General features: G+C 39.6%; 1 protein-coding gene across 1 annotated transcript in view; it reads left to right on the forward strand.

Annotated features, from left to right (window-relative positions):
* Positions 1-21,759, forward strand: part of cwc22 (CWC22 spliceosome associated protein homolog) — a 113,292-nt gene that overhangs the window by 78,799 nt on the left and 12,734 nt on the right. The window contains exons 15-17 of the mRNA XM_043693495.1: positions 3,744-3,804; positions 18,445-18,522; positions 18,810-18,962. Coding sequence (XP_043549430.1) covers positions 3,744-3,804; positions 18,445-18,522; positions 18,810-18,962 — 292 coding nt within the window. The remainder of the gene's footprint in view (positions 1-3,743; positions 3,805-18,444; positions 18,523-18,809; positions 18,963-21,759) is intronic.

Consider the following 21,759-nt stretch of genomic DNA (forward strand, 5'->3'; position numbering starts at 1 on the left):
AAAAAGAACTTTTTATCCCAACTCTCTGCCTTCTGTCAGTCAATCCTCAATCCATACCAGTAGCTCACCTTGAACACCATGGGCCCTCACCTTGCTCAGCAGCCTCCCGTTTGGCACCTTATCAAAGGCCTTTTGGAAGTCTAGATAGACCACATCCACTGGGTTTCCCCGGTCTAACCTACTTGTCACTTCTTCAAAGAATTCTAACAGGTTTGTCAAGCACGACCTCCCCTTACTAAAACCATGTTGACTTGTTCTAATCCGACCCTGCTCTTCCAAGAATTTAGAAACCTCATCCTTAATGATGGATTCTAGAATTTTACCAACAACCAAGGTTCGGCTAATTGGCCTATAATTTTCCATCTTTTGTCTTGATCCTTTCTTGAACAAGGGGGTTACAACAGCGATCTTCCAATCATCCGGGACTTTCCCTGACTCCAGTGACTTTTATATTCCAACCCTCCTCGGAGATGATGCAAATGCTAATGCCCTAATTCTGGGGAATCATTATGCAGACTATTTCCTGACTCCGTGATCTCCTAAGGCAATGCAGGTGCGACACACCATTGGTCAGAAAGCATTTCTGGATGCAAGAGATTGAATTATAGTTTAACTTGACAACAGCAGGGAAGTAATAACAAATGATTGCCTAAATGAAGTGTAAATTACAATGGATGGTCATCTGCATTCTTTCATGATTGTCATCCCCACCCAAAGACAGTGCAGTTTAACTCTTTAATATTACATTAATGTCCAGAGCGAGATTCCCATTTAATCTTTAAACATTGCAGTTAGTGCAGGGTTACATAGATTGGTTGAGGAAGCCGGTCTGCGTGGGATGCTGTTTGGAGGGTTGGTGCAGACTTGATTGTCTAAATGACCTCTTGCACTGTAGGGTTTCTGTGATATCAATGGCAGACATATAAACATAGTTAAAGAAGTTTTAAGTGTGAATGCATGTCGATACAGATAGGAAAGTAAATGCCTCTGCAGTTTAAAGTTAACAGTGCCTTTGATTTGCAAGAGTGAAACGTGAGTCCCAGCAGTGTAGCTATTGTCCTGTTTCCTAAGGAGTGGTGAAGCATGTGGATAAATCCAGTGAGAGATGATTTTTCTAAGCTTTTTGGAAATTTGAGAGAGAATTGTGCAGACAATAATTTGCATTAACTATGTTATTAGTCGATAATATTTTCTCTTTTTTGTTTATCTTAAAGGTTGCTGTTGCTTTGCAAATGTGATTGTCTTTGTCTTTTTTTTTCATAACCTTCACAATTCTTCAAAATAGTCATCACTATATAAGTAATTGCTTAACTTGGCCATGCTTGGATTTTTACTAAATTTGCAGATCACTGTTGCATCCCATTGAGATGACAGGAAGACAATTTTCCATCTGATAAGAGAGGATTGAAAAATTTAGGTGAAGTGTCTCAGTGCATCAAAATCAAAGACCTTGGAACCAGTTTAGAAAATATAGTTCCTTTACTGAATTCAATGACAAATGAGCATGTTGATCATTTTCCCATGTGTTTTGTACACCAAGGATCCATGTTCTAACTTGGAGTTTGGTTGACTTCCAATATTTAAGCAACACAAGAAATTGCAGGTCCACAGATTCAGTCCTCATATTTCACTGCAGCCCAGGTTATCTCCTTAGCACATTGCAATATTCTATACTGTGTGCTGCATGTAATATGTTTAAATTTATACAAACACTTCACATTTCTGTAGTCAAGCAAAAAATATTGTCTTCAGTAGAGGTAAAATAGATTGTGGGCGGAAGTTCTGTTTGAGGCAGCATGGAGATTGGGTTGTAACATGAAGGAGGCAAAATTGAGAGTGAAAATTGTCTTCCCTTTAGATATTGGGTTTCAAGCACATTTGAAAATGAACAGTTTTTTTTCATTTGGATGCTCATCAAAGCGTTCGCACTAATAATAGAAAAAATGTCAGAAAATTGTAATTATGATCCATTCCCAAGTTCTTTTTCACTCTTGATTTATACAATTAGTTGTTGAAAAGAGCATTACTTTGGAGGAGTTCCTCAGGTCCTGTCTGAGGCCCAACCATCTTCAACGACTTCATCATCAGTGATCTTTCTGCCATCATAAGGTCAGAAGTGGGAATGTTTGCGAATAATCGCACCTTCTCAGATGCTGGAGTGTACATGGCCACAAGATCTTGACAACATTGGGGTTTGAGCTGACCAGTGACAACTGACATTAGTGCCATGTGAGTGCTGAGCAATGACCATCTTCAACAAGAGATTATTTAACCATTGCCTCCTGACGTTGTGATATTGCTATCATTGAGTTCCCCACAATCATCCTGGGCATTGCTACTGAGCAGAAACTGAACTGGACTGGCTATGCAAAGATGTATATAGAACAGGCCAGAGCCTGGGACTCCTGCAACGTGTAACATAACTTGTGATTCCTCAAAGCCTGTCCACTGTCTGAAAGGCACAAGTCTTTGAGATCGCTTTTCAGATAAAGTAAAGGAAAATCCAAAGAGATTCGACAAGTATGTTAAGGGCAAAAGAGTTAACTCTGGAGAGAATAGGGCCCCTTAAAGATAAGCTATGTCATCTGTGTGTGGAGCCACAGGTGGTGAGCAAGATCCTAAACTAACATCTCGCATCCATACTTGCTTTGGAGAGAGACCTGGAAGCTAGGGAACACACTGAAGTATATAGTGATGTCTTGAAGAGAGTCCACGTTCGAGAAGAGGAGGTGCTGGATGTTTTAATCAAAGGTAGATAAATCCCCAAGCATGGAACAAGCTGCTAGAGGATGTGGTGGAATTGGGTACAGTTACAACATATAAAAGGCACCTGGATGGATACATGAATAGGAAGGGTTGAAAGGTATATGGGACAAGTGCTAATGACAGAGACTAGTTCAGTTGAGGATACCTGGTCAGCGCAGACGAGTTGGACCAAAGGGTCTGTTTCTGATTCTATGCCTATAAGTTTGTCACAGGGCATTGTGGGAAGGTAGGGAAGAAATGATGGGGCCCCAAGCAGTGATATTTGTATCATCGACAGCCATAGGTGAGGTGCCAAAAGGGTGACTAATATTGTGTAATGATTTAAGAAAGGCTGTAGAGAAAAGCCAGGGAACTATAGTCCGGTGAGCCTAACATTAGTGATGGATAAGTTTACGGAGGGGATTCTGAGAGACAGGATCTATATACATTTGGAAAGGCAAAGGCTGAATAGAAATAGTCAGCAAGGCTTTGTGTGTGGGAAATTGTATCTCACAAACTTGATTGAGTCTTTTTGAAGTGGCGAAGAAGATAGATGAGGGCTTTAGCGAGACCTTTGACATGGTTCCACATGGTTGACTGGTTCGTAAGGTTAGGTCACATGGGAACCAGGGAGAGCATCAGGGAGGTGACAACCTCGTGGTGTTTTCACTGGACTGTTAATCTAGAGATTAGGGGAACCTGGTTCAAATCCCACCAGGGCAGATGGTGGAATCTGAAGTCAAAAAAGTCTGGAATTAAGAGTCTAATGATGACCATGAAGCCCTTGTCATTGTTGGAAAAAAACCATCTGGTTCACTCTGGTCCTTTCAGGAAAGAAACTGCCAACCTCACATAGTTGCGTTGTGACTTGCTTAATGCTTGTATTACTCTAAATCTGTGATGTTGGTATGAGTTCTATTTGCATGAAAGGTCGAAGCAGATTATATTTTTGGGCTTTGCTGACTTATGTTGAATGTCTTGTTTCTTTATTTCTACAGTTTGGACTTTGAAGAATGTGCTCATAAATTATTGAAGATGGAATTTCCTGAAAGTCAAACTGTAAGTATTAATTTACATGGGCTCCAATTTTCTATGTATTGGTACAGGTGAAAATAAGACAGTTGAATGATGCTGGAACCCTTATGGAGCATAACTGATCTGTTACATCCCAAGTGCTTTCTCACTTCTGTAATACTATTAACAGTCGCAAATGTAATTATTCCGGTAACGTAACATATAATTTTACTGTGGGGAAGATTGTGAAGCTAGGAAGCAACAAGTGTGGAATTCTGAATACATTATGAGAATAAACAGGAAATTTACTGAAGAGAATTTATGTTTCAGGAGTTTTATCAAGGTGTATAATGGTGTGTCTTTGTGGTTATTGTTTTGAACTTAAGAAAACAGGAGCAGTACCCAGACCGTTTGGTGACTTGGGCCTGCTCTGACATTAAATAAGATCTTGACTGTTTCAAATTCCACGTTCCCATTTAGCCATGCGAACCTTTGATTCCACAGCATAACCTCTGCCTTAAGAATATTTAATAACCCTACCTCTACCGCCTTAATTTGAGTTCTGGAGTCTCTAACCTTCAGGGGAAAAAACATTTCATCCCTGTCCTGTAAGGGTGTGTTGTGACCCACATTGTTTGTTATGTAGAAATGACTCTGAATCAAATTTTATCATATTTGTCAGATATCTGAATAGACTGGAAACCATTTGAACAATGGCATCACAAATGATCTTCATTACCTGTATTTGTCATTATGAATTTTGTATTAAATCCATTGAAAATTTGAGTTTTCGCAATGTTAAATTTTTATACTATCATTCTAAGTCTGCTTGAATAGAAATTAACCAGGATAGTATATTTCTCTTTAGCATTACTTGTTTTACCTTTTAAAAAACAAACTATTTGTTCCACATTTGCTAAGTGAGAACTAAGAAAGAATGTCTATTTTACAGCAAACAATTGTCCCAACTGTCTCATAAAACAATTGATACCTGCTTTGATTGCTTCATTGGGCATTTCAGTATTCTGATCACCATTCCAGTTCTGTGCTTTATTTCATGAGCTTAGTTTTGTTTTGATTTCATCTCTTTTTGGTTCAACTTCATAGCATAGTTAAAAATCATTGTATCCCTTATTAAAATCCTTCTTGTCTTCTGCAGTACCAAATGATTTTGCAGCTATTGCTTATAGCTCTGCCAAGTGTCAGATGGTTGTCCTTCTGCACATGCCCTTTTCCACACCCTATTGACCAACTTCAATATTGTAAAAAGGTTTTCACCTTCACTTGTCTCCCAATTCTTTGTACGTCCCTAATGTTGTCAAGTTGCATTTGTGCCTTGAAACCTTGAGAGCGAGGATTCCGACAAAATAAACAATTTTGACTAGTACCTTGTATTAGATTAGATTCCCTGCAGTGTGGAAACAGGCTCTTCAGCCCAACCAGTCCACACCGACCCTCCGAAGAGTAACCCACCCAGATTCATTTCCCTCTGACTAATGCACCTATCACTCTGGGCAATTTAGCATTGTCAATTCACCTGACTTGCGCATCTTTGAACTGTGGGAGGAAACCGGAGCACCTGGAGGAAACCCACGCAGACACGAGAGAATGTGCACACTCCACACAGACAATCGCTCAAGGCTGGAATCGAACCTTGGACCCTGGTACTGTGAGGCAGCAGTGCTAACCACTGAGCCACCATGCTGCCCTATGGTGAAAATTTCCTCAAACAAAATGTAAGGAAGGCTGAAACTCTTATCTTCGGTTCCCAGTCCAATTTCTGTTCCCTAGCAACTATTTAACCCTGAATCAGGCCTTTCGTAAATTTGATGTTCTATTTAACCCTGTGTGAGCTTCCAACTTCAAATTTCTTCCATTGCCATATTGGTGACAATGCTCACTCCTGGTTAAAATGTATAATGTACATTTTTTTTTACTGTAGGCTCATCAATTTCAATAGCTTCACACATTGGCCCCGGGTAATTTTAGATTAAGCAAAATACTTCTGCATGTGTCTTAACCCATATCAGCCTCTGTTTACCTGCCATTCTTATTCTCATTGATTTTATGTTGGCTCCTCGTCCAACATCCTTGTTTTCAAAACTTCTGTTGTGGCATTTCTCTCTATCTTGTTCTGTCCTGTGTCCCTCTGAGATTTCTGCCTTGTTACGATCCTGGCTCATTGTGCATCCACAATGTTGTTTTTTCCACCAAAACTAGTTGTATGCTCAGAGTAAAATTGGCCTGTGTGACCTTATCCTGAATGTCTCATCTGTCCTAACATCACTTGAAATTACTTGATGTTAAACTTCATTCAACAGCATCACTGCGCTGCAAATGCAACTTGTCAAGAAAAATGTAACTGACTGACTTAAGAATTTTCCTGAACTATATGGAAATGGATTAATTCCGTTATTTTGTACGATTTTTCCCAATTAATATGGGACAAAGGAGGTTTATTTAATCTGTGTTCAGTATGTTTCAAAAATGCTTTCAGGTTAAAACACCTATAATTGCAAACTGAAAATGGAATCCATTTTTTGGAGTTATCTCTACTGTTAACAAAGTGGGTCACCATTTATTATTTCAGTTTTTCTCTTGGGCTGATTGAAGGGATTGCATTACAACTCTGCCAGTATAAAGAAGTTATTCCATCTGTTGCAAGATATAATATGTGTAGTTGTTGGATTTCAACTTTGCTGGACAGAAATATTTTATCTTGCCCTGTGTTATCCCAAACAAATGCTCATTAGCACAGAAGAAGGCTTGTTATTTCTTTTACACTGCAACTTTTATAAGAAAACTGAGACATTTGTTGCATTCTTGCAACAATTTCTTGCACTGCGATGGAAGAAAATCGTCCTCATTGTAGACACGTTAAACAATCAAAAGGAAGAGGGTACCATTGGTATAAAAGGAGAGATTACAGAACTTTGGCCGTGAGTCCAAGGTGTCCCAGAAGTTTGGATCCAAAGTTCAGAAATAGCAGCTGACAAGAGGATAAACAAGCCAAAAGTCAGTGCAGTCTACAGTATGAAGAGATTTGTTGATTCTATTCCTCGAGACCTTGAATACATCGATTCACATACTTGATGTTATTTCTTGAAGAAATTTTCATTTGAACTAATCTGAAGCACACTAATAGAATTCACAGGTTGTCACTGCCCTTTGACAGTCTAAACAGCAAGTTTACGGAACAGTTCGGTTTCAAAAGGGTTTTGTAATTTGTCTCCAGCCTCTGGTAATGAGTTGATCGATCTTAGTTGTTAGTGTTATAAAGACTTCAAAAGGTTGTGCTTTTGTTTCAGTAATATGGCTTATTTTTTTGTAATCCGTAGCAAATATACTGTACATGATCACCAGACATTTTGTGAAGTTAGAAACCAAATTACACAATACTGTTCAATGTGATACCATTCTATGGGTTGATCGGTTATCGTGCAGTCTTCTAAAATCAGTTCTGTGTGATACAAAGCAAACTCAGCAAAGGGAGAAAAGAAATTATGATTGTTTCACTCCTGTTACTGCTGTACATTTAAGATGAAAATTTGGGAGTCTTGAGTATCTGTCAGTTTATGTTGCTCATCTGGTATTGGAAGTATATTTAGGACTTTGTGACCACAAACCAACAGCCTTTTTGTGCTGCAGAAAGTTTATGTTGTAAAGCACTGAGCTGCACAAATCTGTAGGAATACATGAAGCTTTCTTCAGACCCCTATTGTTCAACCAGCTGTTCCTGACAACATGCTATGCTTAGCCATCTGGATAATAAAAGTAATTGCTCAAAGCTTAAAATAGCAAATATCATTCTGTATTATTTCATATAAACGTAGGCGTGTTCTTCATTCAGTTCAGAAGACTAGTGTTGTTGTGAAACATGAATGCGATGGGAACTCCCCATACCATCATGAAAAATACCTTTCTTAAATAATTAAGATTCAAGGTTCCCGTGAGATCATGGAACTGACAAAAATTGATGGGAATACATAAAAGCAGTATTGGAAAGATTGAGGACGAAAAGTTGACAAACCCACTGCATTTGGTAATCTTCACTCTAGAGTATTGCAAGAGGTGCAGGGCAGTAAATGCGTGAGTAATATTCTTTCAAAATTCTATTCATTTCACAGTAAGGCTTGCAGTTTGGAAGCTTAGAAAAGTCATCCCATTGTTTAAGAAAGGCAGAGAGACGAAACAGGTTAGCTTGATACCAGTAAACAGGGAAAAAAAACGAGAATCTATTATAGAGGATGTGATTACTGGATATTTAGAAAATGATTTTCTGATTGGACAGGGTCAAAGTGGACATTCAAATATGGTTTCTCCTTTATAATAAACAAGATACTATATTTGAACATGTTTTTAGAACCAGTGAAGGTGGTGTGCTTGAGTTTTCAGATCAAACAAAACTAGGTGGGAATGAATGTTTTGAGGAGGATACGGGAGGCTTCAAGGGGATTTAGAAGACTGAGTGTGTGTGCAAGAGCACCCAATTTGGAATATCAAATTGAAAAATGTTATGTAACCCACTTTTATAGAAGGAACAGCGATTCAGGCTATTTCTTGATAAGAAATAGATAAGAAATGAGTTTGGAAAGTCCTCATGTCCAAAGGAACATGGTTGTCTTTGTTCATAAGTTCCTGAAAGTTAGCATGCATTGCATTGTGGTATGCATTACTATCACTGTGCATCAGTTGATGGTGAGAGTAAAGGTTTAAGTTCATACACTTTGCACTGTACTACTATACCTGAGTATATGTGACAATAAAACCCAATTCTAGACCTAATTCTAATTCTTAATTTGTGATGTTACCATCACCCTAAAAAGGTTATTTTTGTCCTGAGTTTCTTTGAAGAGAGGTTGTAAAGACAGAGGTGCCGAAGTGGCTACTGGAGATGGCCAAAAGTCAACAGTTCAGGAGGCCTTTAGGTTTTTATTTACAGTAGTTGTAACAGCGAAAGGGGACAAACCAGTTGTCATGAATCAGGCTTTCTGATGGGTCCCAGAAGGGTTAGAAGCTTCAGTGAAGGATTCATAGCTGCTCCTTTCTCTGAAGCCTCTCTTGTTGATGTTTCATGGAGAACTGCATGTAAGAATTTGTCTGAATTTTTGGTTAGGGGTGAATTTATGGGATGTTACGACGTTGGAACAGTTAATTCATAATCGGTAGTGTATCTATTATTCTGTTAAGTTTTCCAATAGTTGAGTTCTAAATTCCTCTTTCCTTTGTTTGTCTTTTAACTATTGTGTTTTGCTTAATGGCAAGTAGCTTGACCAGTCGCATTTCATCTGGAACATGTACTTCACATCTACCTGTAAAATAAAAAAAAGCGAGGGTCTAGGCTACCTCCTTAAAGTATTTTGAGGGGGCCTGGTCTGGTCCATAACAGATTGAAACAGCATCAAGCTGGCAGCTTTGTGTTGAATGATTTTGAGCAGCTTTGGATCAACACAGCGGCAAACAAGTAGAGAGTATTCCATTACGATCCTGGCTTGTGCCTTGCAGATCCCAGGAAGACTCAGAAAACCAGAGGTGTGTGTCTTAACCTAGAACTATCACCTGCAGGCCACCTGTTGTTGCTACAATATTTATTGGCTGGCCTAGTTCAGTTTCTAGTAATTTGGGGATTTGACGGTTGTCATGTTATTGCTGTTAAGGAAAGTTTGTTAGACTCCTGCTTGGGTGGCACACATGTTCACTGTGGCAGGTTATCAGACCAAGCCGGAATGTTGGCGCATGTGATTCAGGTTCATGAGTTCAAAGGTACACATTGTGCAATCATGAGTAAATATCCCCCCCTGACATTATGATGTAGAGAAGGCCATTGATGAAGCATCTGAAGATGCAGAGGAAGCTTAATTATCCAGCATTTGATTATCTAAATTTCGGATTATCTGGACAAGATCACTTGGCTAAACTGTGTTATTGGGCATTTGATTATCTGAAAAAAATACTTCCCGTCAGTGTCGTTCAGATAATCGAGTTTCCTCTTTACTTGGGTAGGGCATCACTCTGTGCAGGACTGAATGTCATGAGATGACTGGCATCCAGTAAGCACTATCACCTTCCTTTGTACTTGGTATGACTCCAGCTATAGAATGTTTTCTGCTCATTAGTCATTGAGTTCCATTTTGCTAGAGTCTTTACAATGCCACACTGGTCAAACATGCCTTGATGTCAAGAACTGCCATTTTTATTTTGCTTCTTGAATTAATCTCTTTAATGCATCTTTGGACCAAGGTTGCAGTGGCGAGAGGAACCAATTATTTCTTCTCACACCCAAATGGAGTGTGAATGTAGCCTTATTGGCTTTGTGGATGAAAATTTCTAATACTTTGGGTTTATTTGGCTTTTTACTACCATCCACAAGACAAACTTGGGCAATTTTTCACACGGTTGTATAGATGCCAGTGTTATCGCTCTACTTGGAATACTTGACTAAGGATGCTGGAAGATGAACATATGGTGTTGGTGCTGGAATGTTGTCAGAGCCTTTGCAGCATGTATCATCATCTGTTATTTCTTGTAATATTCTGGGAGGTCTGCATAAAGGGAGGTGCCAGGCTTTAGTTCTGGGGCAGACTAAAGGGTCAGTTGGGTGTTGTGAGGTATCTGTGATGGGCCCAGAGGTCTGTAAGAGAGATCCTGTCCTAAACCCTACTATCCACAGAAATAAAATCAGTATGTTTAATTTGTTACATGGTCCTTACTGCTGTTTCTTGGAGACTCATTATGTCCATGGTCATTAATTCTGGATGAGTCAGAGATAAGTAATGGCACAGCTCTCACTGTATCCAGTGTGCCTGCAAGAGAGCATAAAATCCAGCTCATTAGGTTCAGACTATTTTGACTCGGTAATTGTGTGTCATGGTGCCTTTGAATTACTTTGCCCTTGTTGACTTGAGTCTTTGGACTGCATCTGACATGTGATCATTCCAGTGATGACAACCTGTCTGGTTTGCATTGGATGTCCAACCTGCCATGGTCACACATCATGTCAAGTCTTGGTGGTTTAAAGTTTGATGTAGGAAGAGCTGTTTGATTTTCATTTAGATTCGATTTCTGCATAGACAATTAATGGGCGCCACTGTGGCTCAGTGGTTAGCACTGCTGCCTCACAGCGCCAGGGACCTGGGATCAGTTCCAGCCTTGGATGACTGTCTGTTTGGAATTTGCACATGTTCCTCCTGTCTGTGTGGGTTTTCTGAGGTGTACTAGTGTCACAAAGCTGGTCCTTTTTTTCTAAAAGCAGTTCCTTTTCTCAAGGATACTGTGTCCTTGGTTTTTTTCATAGGGGTAATAAACTGTTCCTGGTTCCAATTAGACTGGTTTGGCACAGAGATTGAAGGGTATTGAGGAGCCTTTTTGTCTATATGTAAACGAATGAGACTTCAGACCAGATTGGTCAAGTTTTAGAGGTGACCTGTATAATAAAAGAGGAGGGGTCAACTCTCTCTAGCCAAGCAATTCAGTCCAGAACTAGTTAGGAGTTCAGCTGTGTAGAAACAGGCTCTCTCTTTCTGCCCTTATTTGCTTCAACCTTTAAGCATCTGTTTCTTTTTTCTCACTCTGCTTTAAGGGAGTTTGCTCAGTGGGACTGTTGTGTATAGACGGAACAACATAATTATGTCTTGTTTGGATAGACTCAGTTCTGTAGGGATTCTTTATTCTGTTGTTGGTGTTTTATTGTGTAATTTTGTGAATAAGCTTTTCTGTTTTAATACCTGGGAGTCAACCTCACTAATTTACTCTGGATAATTTTCACTGTACTCTAACCAAAACAAATTACAGAGGTATGGTCTGGGCTGCTTCCTTAAGAATGTTTTGGGTGGTTGGGCTGAGTCCATAACAGATTGGGGGCTCTTTGCAGGATTTTAAACAGTGCGTAGTAGGCGCTAGTGTCTTTATTTTGGGTGTTGGTTTGGTTGGGTAGACAAAGCCTGAGATCGTAATAGGTCTTCCAATCGTCAAAGATTTTCTGGAAGTGGATGCAGTGACTTTGGAAGTTTTGCAAAAGGTAAATAAGACCAAGATGCGGGAATTAGCAGACTAGCTGGAACTGGAACTGTCTGCCTCTGTGAGGAAAGGAGAGATAATTACAGCAGAAGCCCAGCATTTAAACTTGCTGGAAAAACCATTAGAATGTATAGAGATGGCAAGAATTCAATTGCAAGTGACGCAGCTTGAGTTAGAGGCCAGGGATAAGGAAAGGGCAGCAGAAATGAAACAGTTTGAGCTATGATTAAAAGCAGAAGAGAGGGAAGAAGAGAAAGAAAAAGAGAGAGCTTTTGAACTTCAAAAACTGATGCTTAAGAAGGAAAGTCAGCTTAGAAGGGCTGGAGAGGAAGAGAGTGAGGATGACCAAGCCCCTGGAAGTCAGAAGCCTAGTGAGAAACTGTTTAAGTATGTTCAAGCATTGCACGAAGTCGATGAAAAGGATGTGGAAACTTTTGCTCATCTCGTTTGAAAAGGTGGCTAAACAAATGCAGTAGCCAGTGGCAATGTGTGTTTTGTTGATCCGAGTGAAATATTCACATCCCTATCAGAGGAGGTATGTGAAGAATATGAGAGGTGAAAAAAGCCATTTTAGTGCCTATGAGCTTGTGCCAGAAGCCGATAGACACCGTTTCAGGAATTTAAGGCGGGACCCAGGTCAAACCTACAATGAGTTTGAAAGGCTCAAACAGAATAATTTTGATAGATAAGAGAGTTAAAAATTGAGCAAACCTTAGAGATGGCCTTAGAGAGGTAAGTATTTTGGAGGAATTCAGCCATTCCCTGCCTGAAGTAGTGCAAACTCATGTGGAAGAGCAGAGAGTTAAAATGGCAAGGTTAGCAGCTGAAGTGGCTGATGATTATGAGCTGGTCCAAAAAACACAGTTTGGCTTCCAGAATCAATTTTAGTCCATGAGGGATAGAAATTTGGGCAAAGAGAAATCCTCACGTAGAAAGAGAAAGGTAGATCTCAGTGAAGACCATCAGGAGAACTTAGCACAGGGTAAAAAAAGAAACCCTTTAGAGGAACAAAGAAGTTAAAAAGCTCCAGTGTTTTCATTGTCATAAAGTGGGCCACATGAAATCATAGTGTTGGTGGGTGAGGAGAAAGCCAGATAAGCCTGGAAGTTTTGTTGGGCTAGTAACAAAAAGCACAAGGAGTTAGACAACTGCCTCAGAGCGTACAAGATGATCAGAGATTGATTAAGGAGGAAGTGCCAAATCTGTTTAAAAAATATACCTGCAAGGGTAAAGTTTATTCATCTAGACCAGGAGTAGCAGGTAAACAGGTGACAATATTAAAGGACACAGGATCCTCTCAGTCTCTGATGCTGAAGGATGAGGAGATATGTACTCCTGAGGGACTATTGCCAGAAAAGGTACTCCTTACAGGAATTCGTGATGAGACAAAAAACGCTCAGTTATGTGAAGTGAGACAATAAGTCCAGAGAAGAGTGGAGAATTTGTGGTAGGAGTACTGGACAAACTCTCAGCTCCAGGAAGACAGTTTGGCCTTGCAAATGATATCGCTGATTCACGGGTAGGCGTGCTGCCTACTCTAGTTGAAAAGCCAGTGGAGATGCAGGCAACTGAAGAAATGAAGGATGTTTTTGCAGGAATTTTCCCAAATTGTATAATCACAAGATTAGAGGAACAAGTTGAAGCAAGAGAGATCAAAAGGCACAGATAAGGAAGCTGACATAGCATTATCTGAGACTTGTTCAGATCAGGTAAGGGGCAGAGCAGGAACAACTAGATAAATATGCAAGTATCTTTAGGTCTGTTAAGCTTATCAAATTGCAGCAGAAAGATGAGAACTTAACACAGATATCAAAGGGCTTTTACAGAGGAGAGTGAGTGCATTCCTATGTGTTAGTACTTAACAAATGAGTCTTCATAGGGAAATTGAGACCATCACACATTCAACCAGATGAGAAATGGGCAGCGATTCATCAAATTGTTTTGCCAGTGGGGTATAGAAAAGAGGTGCTGCAAATGGCGCATGAGCTACCACTTGGAGGTCATTTAGGGGTAAGGAAAACAGGCTAAAATACAAAGACATTTTTACTGGTCTGGATTACACAAGGATGTAGTTGAATTTTGCCAAACGTGTCACACAATTCAGCTGATCGAAAAACTACAGGCAATAGTAAAACCTGCACGTTTAATATCTATTCCAGCAGTTGAGGAACCTTTCACAAGAGTCTTGATTGTTTGTGTAGGTCTCCAACTCGAACAAAAAGTTGGAATAAGTATTTATTAACAATCATGGATGTGTTGACTAGATTTCTAGAGGCAATTCCATGACACAACATCACAACTAAATGGGTCGTCGAAGGATTAGTTACATTTTTAACTAGATATGGACTACCAATAGAGATCCAGTCAAATCAAGGATCAAACTTTGCATCCAACCTATTCAAGGAGGTTATAGGTAACTTGGAAGTAAAGAATTCAAATCGACTGCGTACCATCCGGAATTGTAGGGAGTGCATCAAACACTAAAGACCATGTTGAGGACTTAGGGTCAGGATTATCCAGATGATTGGGATAGGGGAGTTCGATTTGTACTTTTTGCGATCAGAGATGCACCAAATGAATCAACCAAATTCACTCTATTTGAATTAATTTTTGGGCATGAAGTAAGAGAGCCGTTAAAATTGATTTTAAGGATAAATTATTAAGTCAGAATTCAGAGACCACCCATTTGGACAACGTCCAATTTTAGAAAATAACTACATAGAGCTGGAGAGTTGGTGAGGCTGCATTTGAAAGTATCACAGTATACAATGAAACAGGAAGTGGTTAAGAAATCACAAATTCGCAATTTTGCAATTGGGGATAAGGTATTAGTATTACTTCCAGTAACAAGTGAGCCTTTAAAAGCAAGGTTCAGAAGCCCTTATCAAATCGAGAGGAAATAGAGTGAGGTGAACTACTTGATACGGACTCCAGGCAGAAAGAAATCTGAGTGTGTCATGTGAATATGCTCAAAAGATATTTTAATAGGGAAGTAAAGCAAGACTGGAAGGTGCCAATGATTACAGCACAGAAGGAAGAACCAAATTTGGAGGATTCTGAATTGGGCATTGTCTAATTTGATTTGAGAAATGAGGAAGTTGTCAAAAATTGGGTTAAATTATTGAGTTGACTTTCACAAGAAAATTGAAATGACCTGAAAGAGTTACTACTATCACATGGGGATTAAGCAACATCCTTATAGGCATAACTCTCTAAAGTTGGCACAGGTTCAGAAGGAGATAGAGCTCATGCTCCAAGAAGGCACATTCCAAGTGAGTTACAATGACTGGAGCTCACCCATAGTCATGGTGCCAAAGTAGGATGGTACCCAACGGTTGTGTTGACTATCGCAAAGTCAACGCCGTGACAAAGACTGCATATCCAATTCCACGGTTGGAGGACTGTGTCAAAAAAAGTGGGACAAATCCACTGATGAACTATGCAGGCAAAGCCAATCTCTCAGCCAGGTTTTGATCATGTTATTTTGTGCGATGTTGCCGATAAAACATACCAATATCAGGACGTGACAGTTGCTGCATTTCTGAGTTTTTACTTAGGTTTAGTCACTTATTTTCAAGCAAGGGCATCCCTCCTCTGCATTTATTTTTGAAGCCTCAAGCTAATACTGTACTGGTACTATCGTGTAATAGTAGTCATTGACGTTATGCAGTGAATAACCAGTTTTTGCATATAAATATTTTGTAAAGAGAGAATTTACAAATCAGTATTACAGGGGGTATGATCGCAATGAATTCTGAACGAGTTACACTTAAAAAGCAGCAACCAAAAGAGAATATACGTTTGGCTGTCATGCAGGCATACTTTTTGGTGTGTCGCTATCATTTTCCGTGATCAGCTGGATGATTTTTAAAAAGAAGTGCAATCCATGCAGGGAGGGACCCAACAGGGAGCCCACAGTGATGACAGCAAATAGCAATGACCCACTTCCTCCACTCCTGAGAGACAACTACAAGAGGACCTGGAAGTAGAAAATTTCAAAGTAGAGATTTTTTCCATTTTTCCATGTTGTACCTGGTAACTTTTTTCTGCTAAAGAAGGCCTTGTGAAACTAAACCACTTTTAATTTGATCCTGAAGGGAAACGATGCTTAATTTAAATTAAGGTTTTGAGGAATACAGCTGCACCTCTAAGGAAGGGCTTCCTGTGCATTTGATTGTTTTCTGTGTGCTGAATCTTTATCGTATTTTGTGGTAGACATACGTAAAATTTGGACATCAAGCATGAGGTAGATGGAAGTGAATACATTTAATCAAAATGATGGGTAATCACTTCACATTATAAAAATGGAAGTTGCTGCCAGCTTGCATAGATCCACATGAACAGGCCAACACTCAGCTTTTCAGAACCTTAATGCATCATTTTTGTCACATCATGTGAACATTAAAATGAATACGTGGCAATATTCAGATTTTGTGCAGTTCGACTTTAGAAAAAGATGGTCTTGTGATTTTGCTGTGAGATTGGCATTGTCAGCATGGTTCATCATAGCACTGTCGATAATATGGCTTACCTTTTTTTCGCTGGAAGGTACAGATTCATTAACTCAGATCCTCTTGTAGCAAGCTCCAATATCTTATGAATGGTGGGAAATTAATCAGTGCAGTTTTTGATCATTATTGTGAATTGACGCTTTCTATACTTGTTCACTGATTAGTCACTGGGCATTACAAGAGAAAACTCTCAATCAGCCAAGTATTTAAGCTGGGGATTTTGTGCAGCATGTCTTATCCACGTATTATTGAAGTACAGTAAAGCTTCCAGCTTGTATTAAATAGATGTGTCTTTCAATAATGTACACAGTAAGATAAAATACTGAGGGTAGTTATATACGTTTTTTTCCTGTGCCAAGATGAAATGGAATATCTGTCTTTATACATGGTAGTTTGAGTACTTTATCTGCGTTCACCAGTCCAAAAGCAGTTCTATACAGTCTTCGCATATCAAGAGAAACTAACATTGCAATTTGACATTCCCTGCAGTTGCAAAGGGTATTTCTTACTCAGGCAGGATGGTATTTACGTACATTGCGGCAGTGGAAGGGTCTGATAACTGAATGGACCCTCATTACACTTTCCCAAAAAGTCTTTAAACATTGGTCTTTCCCCAAGCTTTAGAGCATCTCTCAGCACATCGTCCTGGACCTTAGAATGTGCCAGTCTGCAACGCTTAGTTGAAGTCAACTCATTACGCTGGAAGACCAACAAGCAGACCAGAGAGTGTTTTTAATTGAGTTGATGGTCTTCCCAGCAATGTTTGTCTCTGTGTGTGTGTTCCAGGGAACAGGCCATAGGGCACAGAGTCGTGTGTCACTGAGTGCTCGGGATGAACTTTGACAAAAACCAATGTAGCTGTCTTCAGACCTTCATTGCAAAGGCACATTGCACAGAGATGGACATACAGAAACCATAGCCATTCATAACCTCGACTGAGTAACTATTCTCGATGTTACGCCAGACAGTAAATGGCGACCAACTATTTAGTTATGGAGAGTATCACATTTAAAGCTGATCATTTCCTTATGGAAAGACCATAATTGAGTGAAATTTATTGGGAACTTGAACCAATTCACAAACCTTCCACCTGCAACAGATTCAAGTCCAGGCCCAGGCCCAGGACAGCTGAATCTTAACACATCCAACGCTGTAAGCATCTACATACTTACATATTGGAACTTGCATCTGGAATTTTAAATATTCTATTGCTTTGACATCTGTAGAATCAAACTTCTGTCCACAAAGGGCATTGAGGATGCAATGCACCAATCAGAAAAGTACTCTTCATCTGATAGATCATGGTGATGAGCACCTAATGAAAATAGATCACCATGAATTCTAATATTTTCCATTCTACGACACACAGGCCTTGATCTTGCCTGTGTATACTGACGACCTCCCTTGTCTTCATAATGATGACTATATTTCCAAGCACTAAATTGCTCTTTGGCACTTTTCAATGAGATGATAATGCTCTATATAACTAAAATATAGCTGGCTCCTTTACGAATCTTGGGTAAATGCTGACTATTAAACTATGAATGCAGTATAACTAAAAGAGCTGGGTGTACTGACGTGCACCATGGGATAAATTTCTTTCATCCCATACAAGTTTCATATCAGAGACATCTGCGCAAAATCATGTAGTCAAAGTAATCCTCTGAAAGTGAAAATATAGGCATGAGCAAACAGACAAGGCATCGAGAGCTTGTATGAGCTATAGTTATGAAGAAAGCTATTGTTTGTGAACAGATTTAAAAATAGTATTTCATTGTTTTTTAAGAGATTTAAAATGTTAAGATGTGAAATATACTAGGCATGAACTCATTTTAAACTGACATTGCATTTGAATAGCGAGAGTAAGTAAAATGGAGGCAGATTCATTATTAATTTGGACAACTTGAATGTAATATACAAAAAGAACCTTTTACCATGCTTGTTCTTTGTAATTCACCTGACTAATTGATTTAGCACAAAAGCATCTGAAATGAAACTCATGGGGTGAAATAAACTTATCATTTTAACTGCACACAACCATTCTTAAACTATATTTAACCATTTCCTTCATTCTTTCCTTATTTACTTGATGGTTATCAGATTAATTTCATTTGTTTAAAAGCAAAGGGTTAAACCTGTTTCTTTTCTCTCTTCACAGAAAGAATTATGCAACATGATCCTAGACTGTTGTGCGCAACAGAGAACATATGAAAAATTTTTTGGTCTTTTGGCTGGGGTGAGGCATTCATTGCAGTCTTCTTTATTGTCATTTGTAGTTTGAGCTGATTAGCAGTATTCATATTCACCTTCAATTATTAGCCAAATAACTGGCCAAAGTATTAAAAGTATGTATTCTGGAATTCTAACTGCAATTTTTGTCTAAAAATGTGCTGTCTTTCATCTTTTAATACTTAAGCATTGATGATTTTAAACATCTGTCCTTGAATATGATTTTGATATTGGTTTTGGTTAATGTCACTTTGAACACTCTACGTTTCTCTTTACATTTCATTATCTTTGCAGCGTTTTTGCATGTTGAAGAAGGACTATATGGAGGCGTTTGAAGGAATCTTCAAGGAGCAATATGAAACAATACATCGCTTAGAAACAAATAAACTGCGCAATGTAGCAAAGATGTTTGCGCATCTCCTGTATACAGATTCAATGCCATGGAGTGTAAGTCAGAGTAAGCCATTAGAGACATTGCACCTAGTTCTTTTCCTGTAAGAACTTGATGTTTTTAATGCTTATCCAGAATTATCAACAATAACCCAATGAATCTTTCAGGTTAAATCAGGCAGAAAAGCCTTTACCATTTCTAGTTGTTGGAGGGAATCCTGAGGGACAGGATGTACATGTATTTGGAAAGGCAAGGGCTGATTTGGGAAAGTCAGCATGGGTTTGTGCATGGGAAATCATGTCTCACGAACCTGATAGAGTTTTTGAACAAGTAACAAAGGATTGATGAGGGCAGAGCAGTAGATGTGATCTATATGGACTTCAGTAAGGCGTTCGACAAGTTTCCCCATGGGGAACTGGTTAGGAAGGTTAGATCTCATGGAACAGGGAAAACTAACCATTTGGATACAGAACTGGCTTGAAGGTAGAATGCAGAGGGTGGTGGTGGATGGTTGTTTTTCAGACTGGCGGCCTCTGACCAGAGGAGTGCCATAAGGATCGGTGCTGAGTCGACTGTTTTTCAATTATATAAATGATTGTGATGTGAGCATAGGCTATATACTTAGTAAGTTTGCAGATGACACCAAAATTGGAGGTGTAGTGGACAGCGAAGAACGTTACTTCAGATTACAATGGAATCTTGATCATATGGGCCAATGGGCTGAGGACTGGCAGATGGAGTTCAATTTAGATAAATGCGAGGTGCTGTGTTTGGCAAAGCAAATTTGAGCAGGACTTATACACTTAATGGTAAGGTCCTCAGGAGTGTTGCTGAATAAAGAGACCTTGGAATGCAGGTTCATAGTTCCTTGAAAGTAGCATCACAGATAGATAGCACAGTGAAGGAGGCATTTGGTATGCTTTCCTTTGTTGGTCAAAGCATTGAGTACAGGACATTGATGAGGCCACTTTTGGAATATTGCGTGCAATTCTGGTCTCCCTCCTATTGGCAGGATGTTGTGAAACTTCAAAAGAGTTCAGAAGAGATCTACAAGGATGTTGCCAGGGTTGGAGGAATTGAGCTAGAGGGAGAGGTTGAATAGGTTTGGGGCTGTTTTCCCTAGAGCGTCGGAGGCTGAGGAGTGACCTCCTTATTAGAGGTTTATAAAATCATGAGGGGCATGGATAGGATAAATCGTGAAAGTGGAGTGGTGGGGGAGTCCAGAATGAGAGAGTATGGTTTAGAGTGAGAGGGGAAAAATATAGAAGAGACCTATGGGCAACTTTATCACACAGTGGGTGGTGCATAAATGGAATGAACTGCTGCCAGAGAAAGTGGTGGAAGCTGGTACAATTACAACATTTAAATGACATCTGGATGGGTGTATGAATAGGTAGGCTTTAGAGGGATATAGACCAGGTGCTGGCAAGTAGGACTAGATTACGTTGGGATATCTGTTTGGCATGGATGAGTTGGACCACATCTGTTTCAAAATTTGATCTTTCTCTGAAATTATCGTGGGGGAAATGCATAATTGGGATGATACATGATGGTATGGTTACTCAGTTATTACTATTTAAATAAAGCTGGTTGGACCAGTTTAGTGATGTAACTTTTACATAATTCACAACTGAGGAATGCATGTTTCAGCTGCATTCAGTTCCTCACAAAAGAATTGTATAGTATCCTGCATAAATATAACATCATTCGTAAATGTGACATTTTCTAAATCTTTACTTATGTTGATACTTGCATCAAATCCTGTTGACAATAGACATTGGGTGCAGGAGTAGGCCATTCTGCCCTTCGAGCCTGCACCACCATTCAAAATGATCATGGCTGATCATCCTTAATCAGTATCCTGTTCCTGCCTTATCTCCATAACCCTTGATTCCACAATCCTTGAGAACTCTATCCAACTCTTTCGTAAATGAATCCAAGACTGGGCCTCCACTGCCCTCTGGGGCAGAGCATTCCACACAGCCACCACTCTCGGTCAAGATGTTTCTCCTCATCTCTGTCCTAAATGGTCTACACCGTATTTTTAAGCTATGTCCTCTGGTTCGGCACTCACCCATCAGCGGAAACATGTTTCCTGCCTCCGGAGTTTCCAATCCTTTAATAATCTTATATGTTTCAATCAGATCCCCTCTCAGTCTTCTAAACTTAAGGGTATACAAGCCCAGTCGCTCCAGTCTTTCATCACCAGGGCCCTGTACAGCAGCAGAAGCACCTCTTTGCTTCTATACTCAATCCCTCTTGTTATGAAGGCCAGCATGCTATTAGCCTTCTTCACTACCTGCTGTACCTGCGTGTTTACCTTCATTGACTGGTGTACAAGAACACCCAGATCTCTCTGTACTGTCCCTTTACATAAATTGATTCCATTGAGGTAGTAATCTGCCTTCCAGATCTTACCACCAAAGTGGATAACCAGACATTTATCCACATTAAACTGCATCTGCCATGCATCTGACCACTCCCTGTCCAGGTCACCCTGTAATCTCCTAACATTCTCATCACATTTCACCCTGCCATCCAGCTTAGAATCATCAGCAAATTTGCTAATGTTATTGCTGATACCATCTTCTATATCATTCACATATATTGTAAAAAGCTGCGGTCCCAGCACGGATCCCTGCGGTACCCCACTGGTCACTGCCTGCCATTCCGAAATGGAGCCGTTTATCACTACCCTTTGTTTCCTATCAGCCAACCAATTTTCAATCCAATCTAGTACTTTGCCCCCAATACCATGCACCCTAATTTTACTAGGTAAAAACAATGACTGCAGATGCTGGAAACCAGATTCTGGATTAGTGGTGCTGGAAGAGCACAGCAATTCAGGCAGCA

Source organism: Chiloscyllium plagiosum, chromosome 7 (assembly GCF_004010195.1).
Source record: "Chiloscyllium plagiosum isolate BGI_BamShark_2017 chromosome 7, ASM401019v2, whole genome shotgun sequence".
Classification (NCBI taxonomy): domain Eukaryota; kingdom Metazoa; phylum Chordata; class Chondrichthyes; order Orectolobiformes; family Hemiscylliidae; genus Chiloscyllium; species Chiloscyllium plagiosum.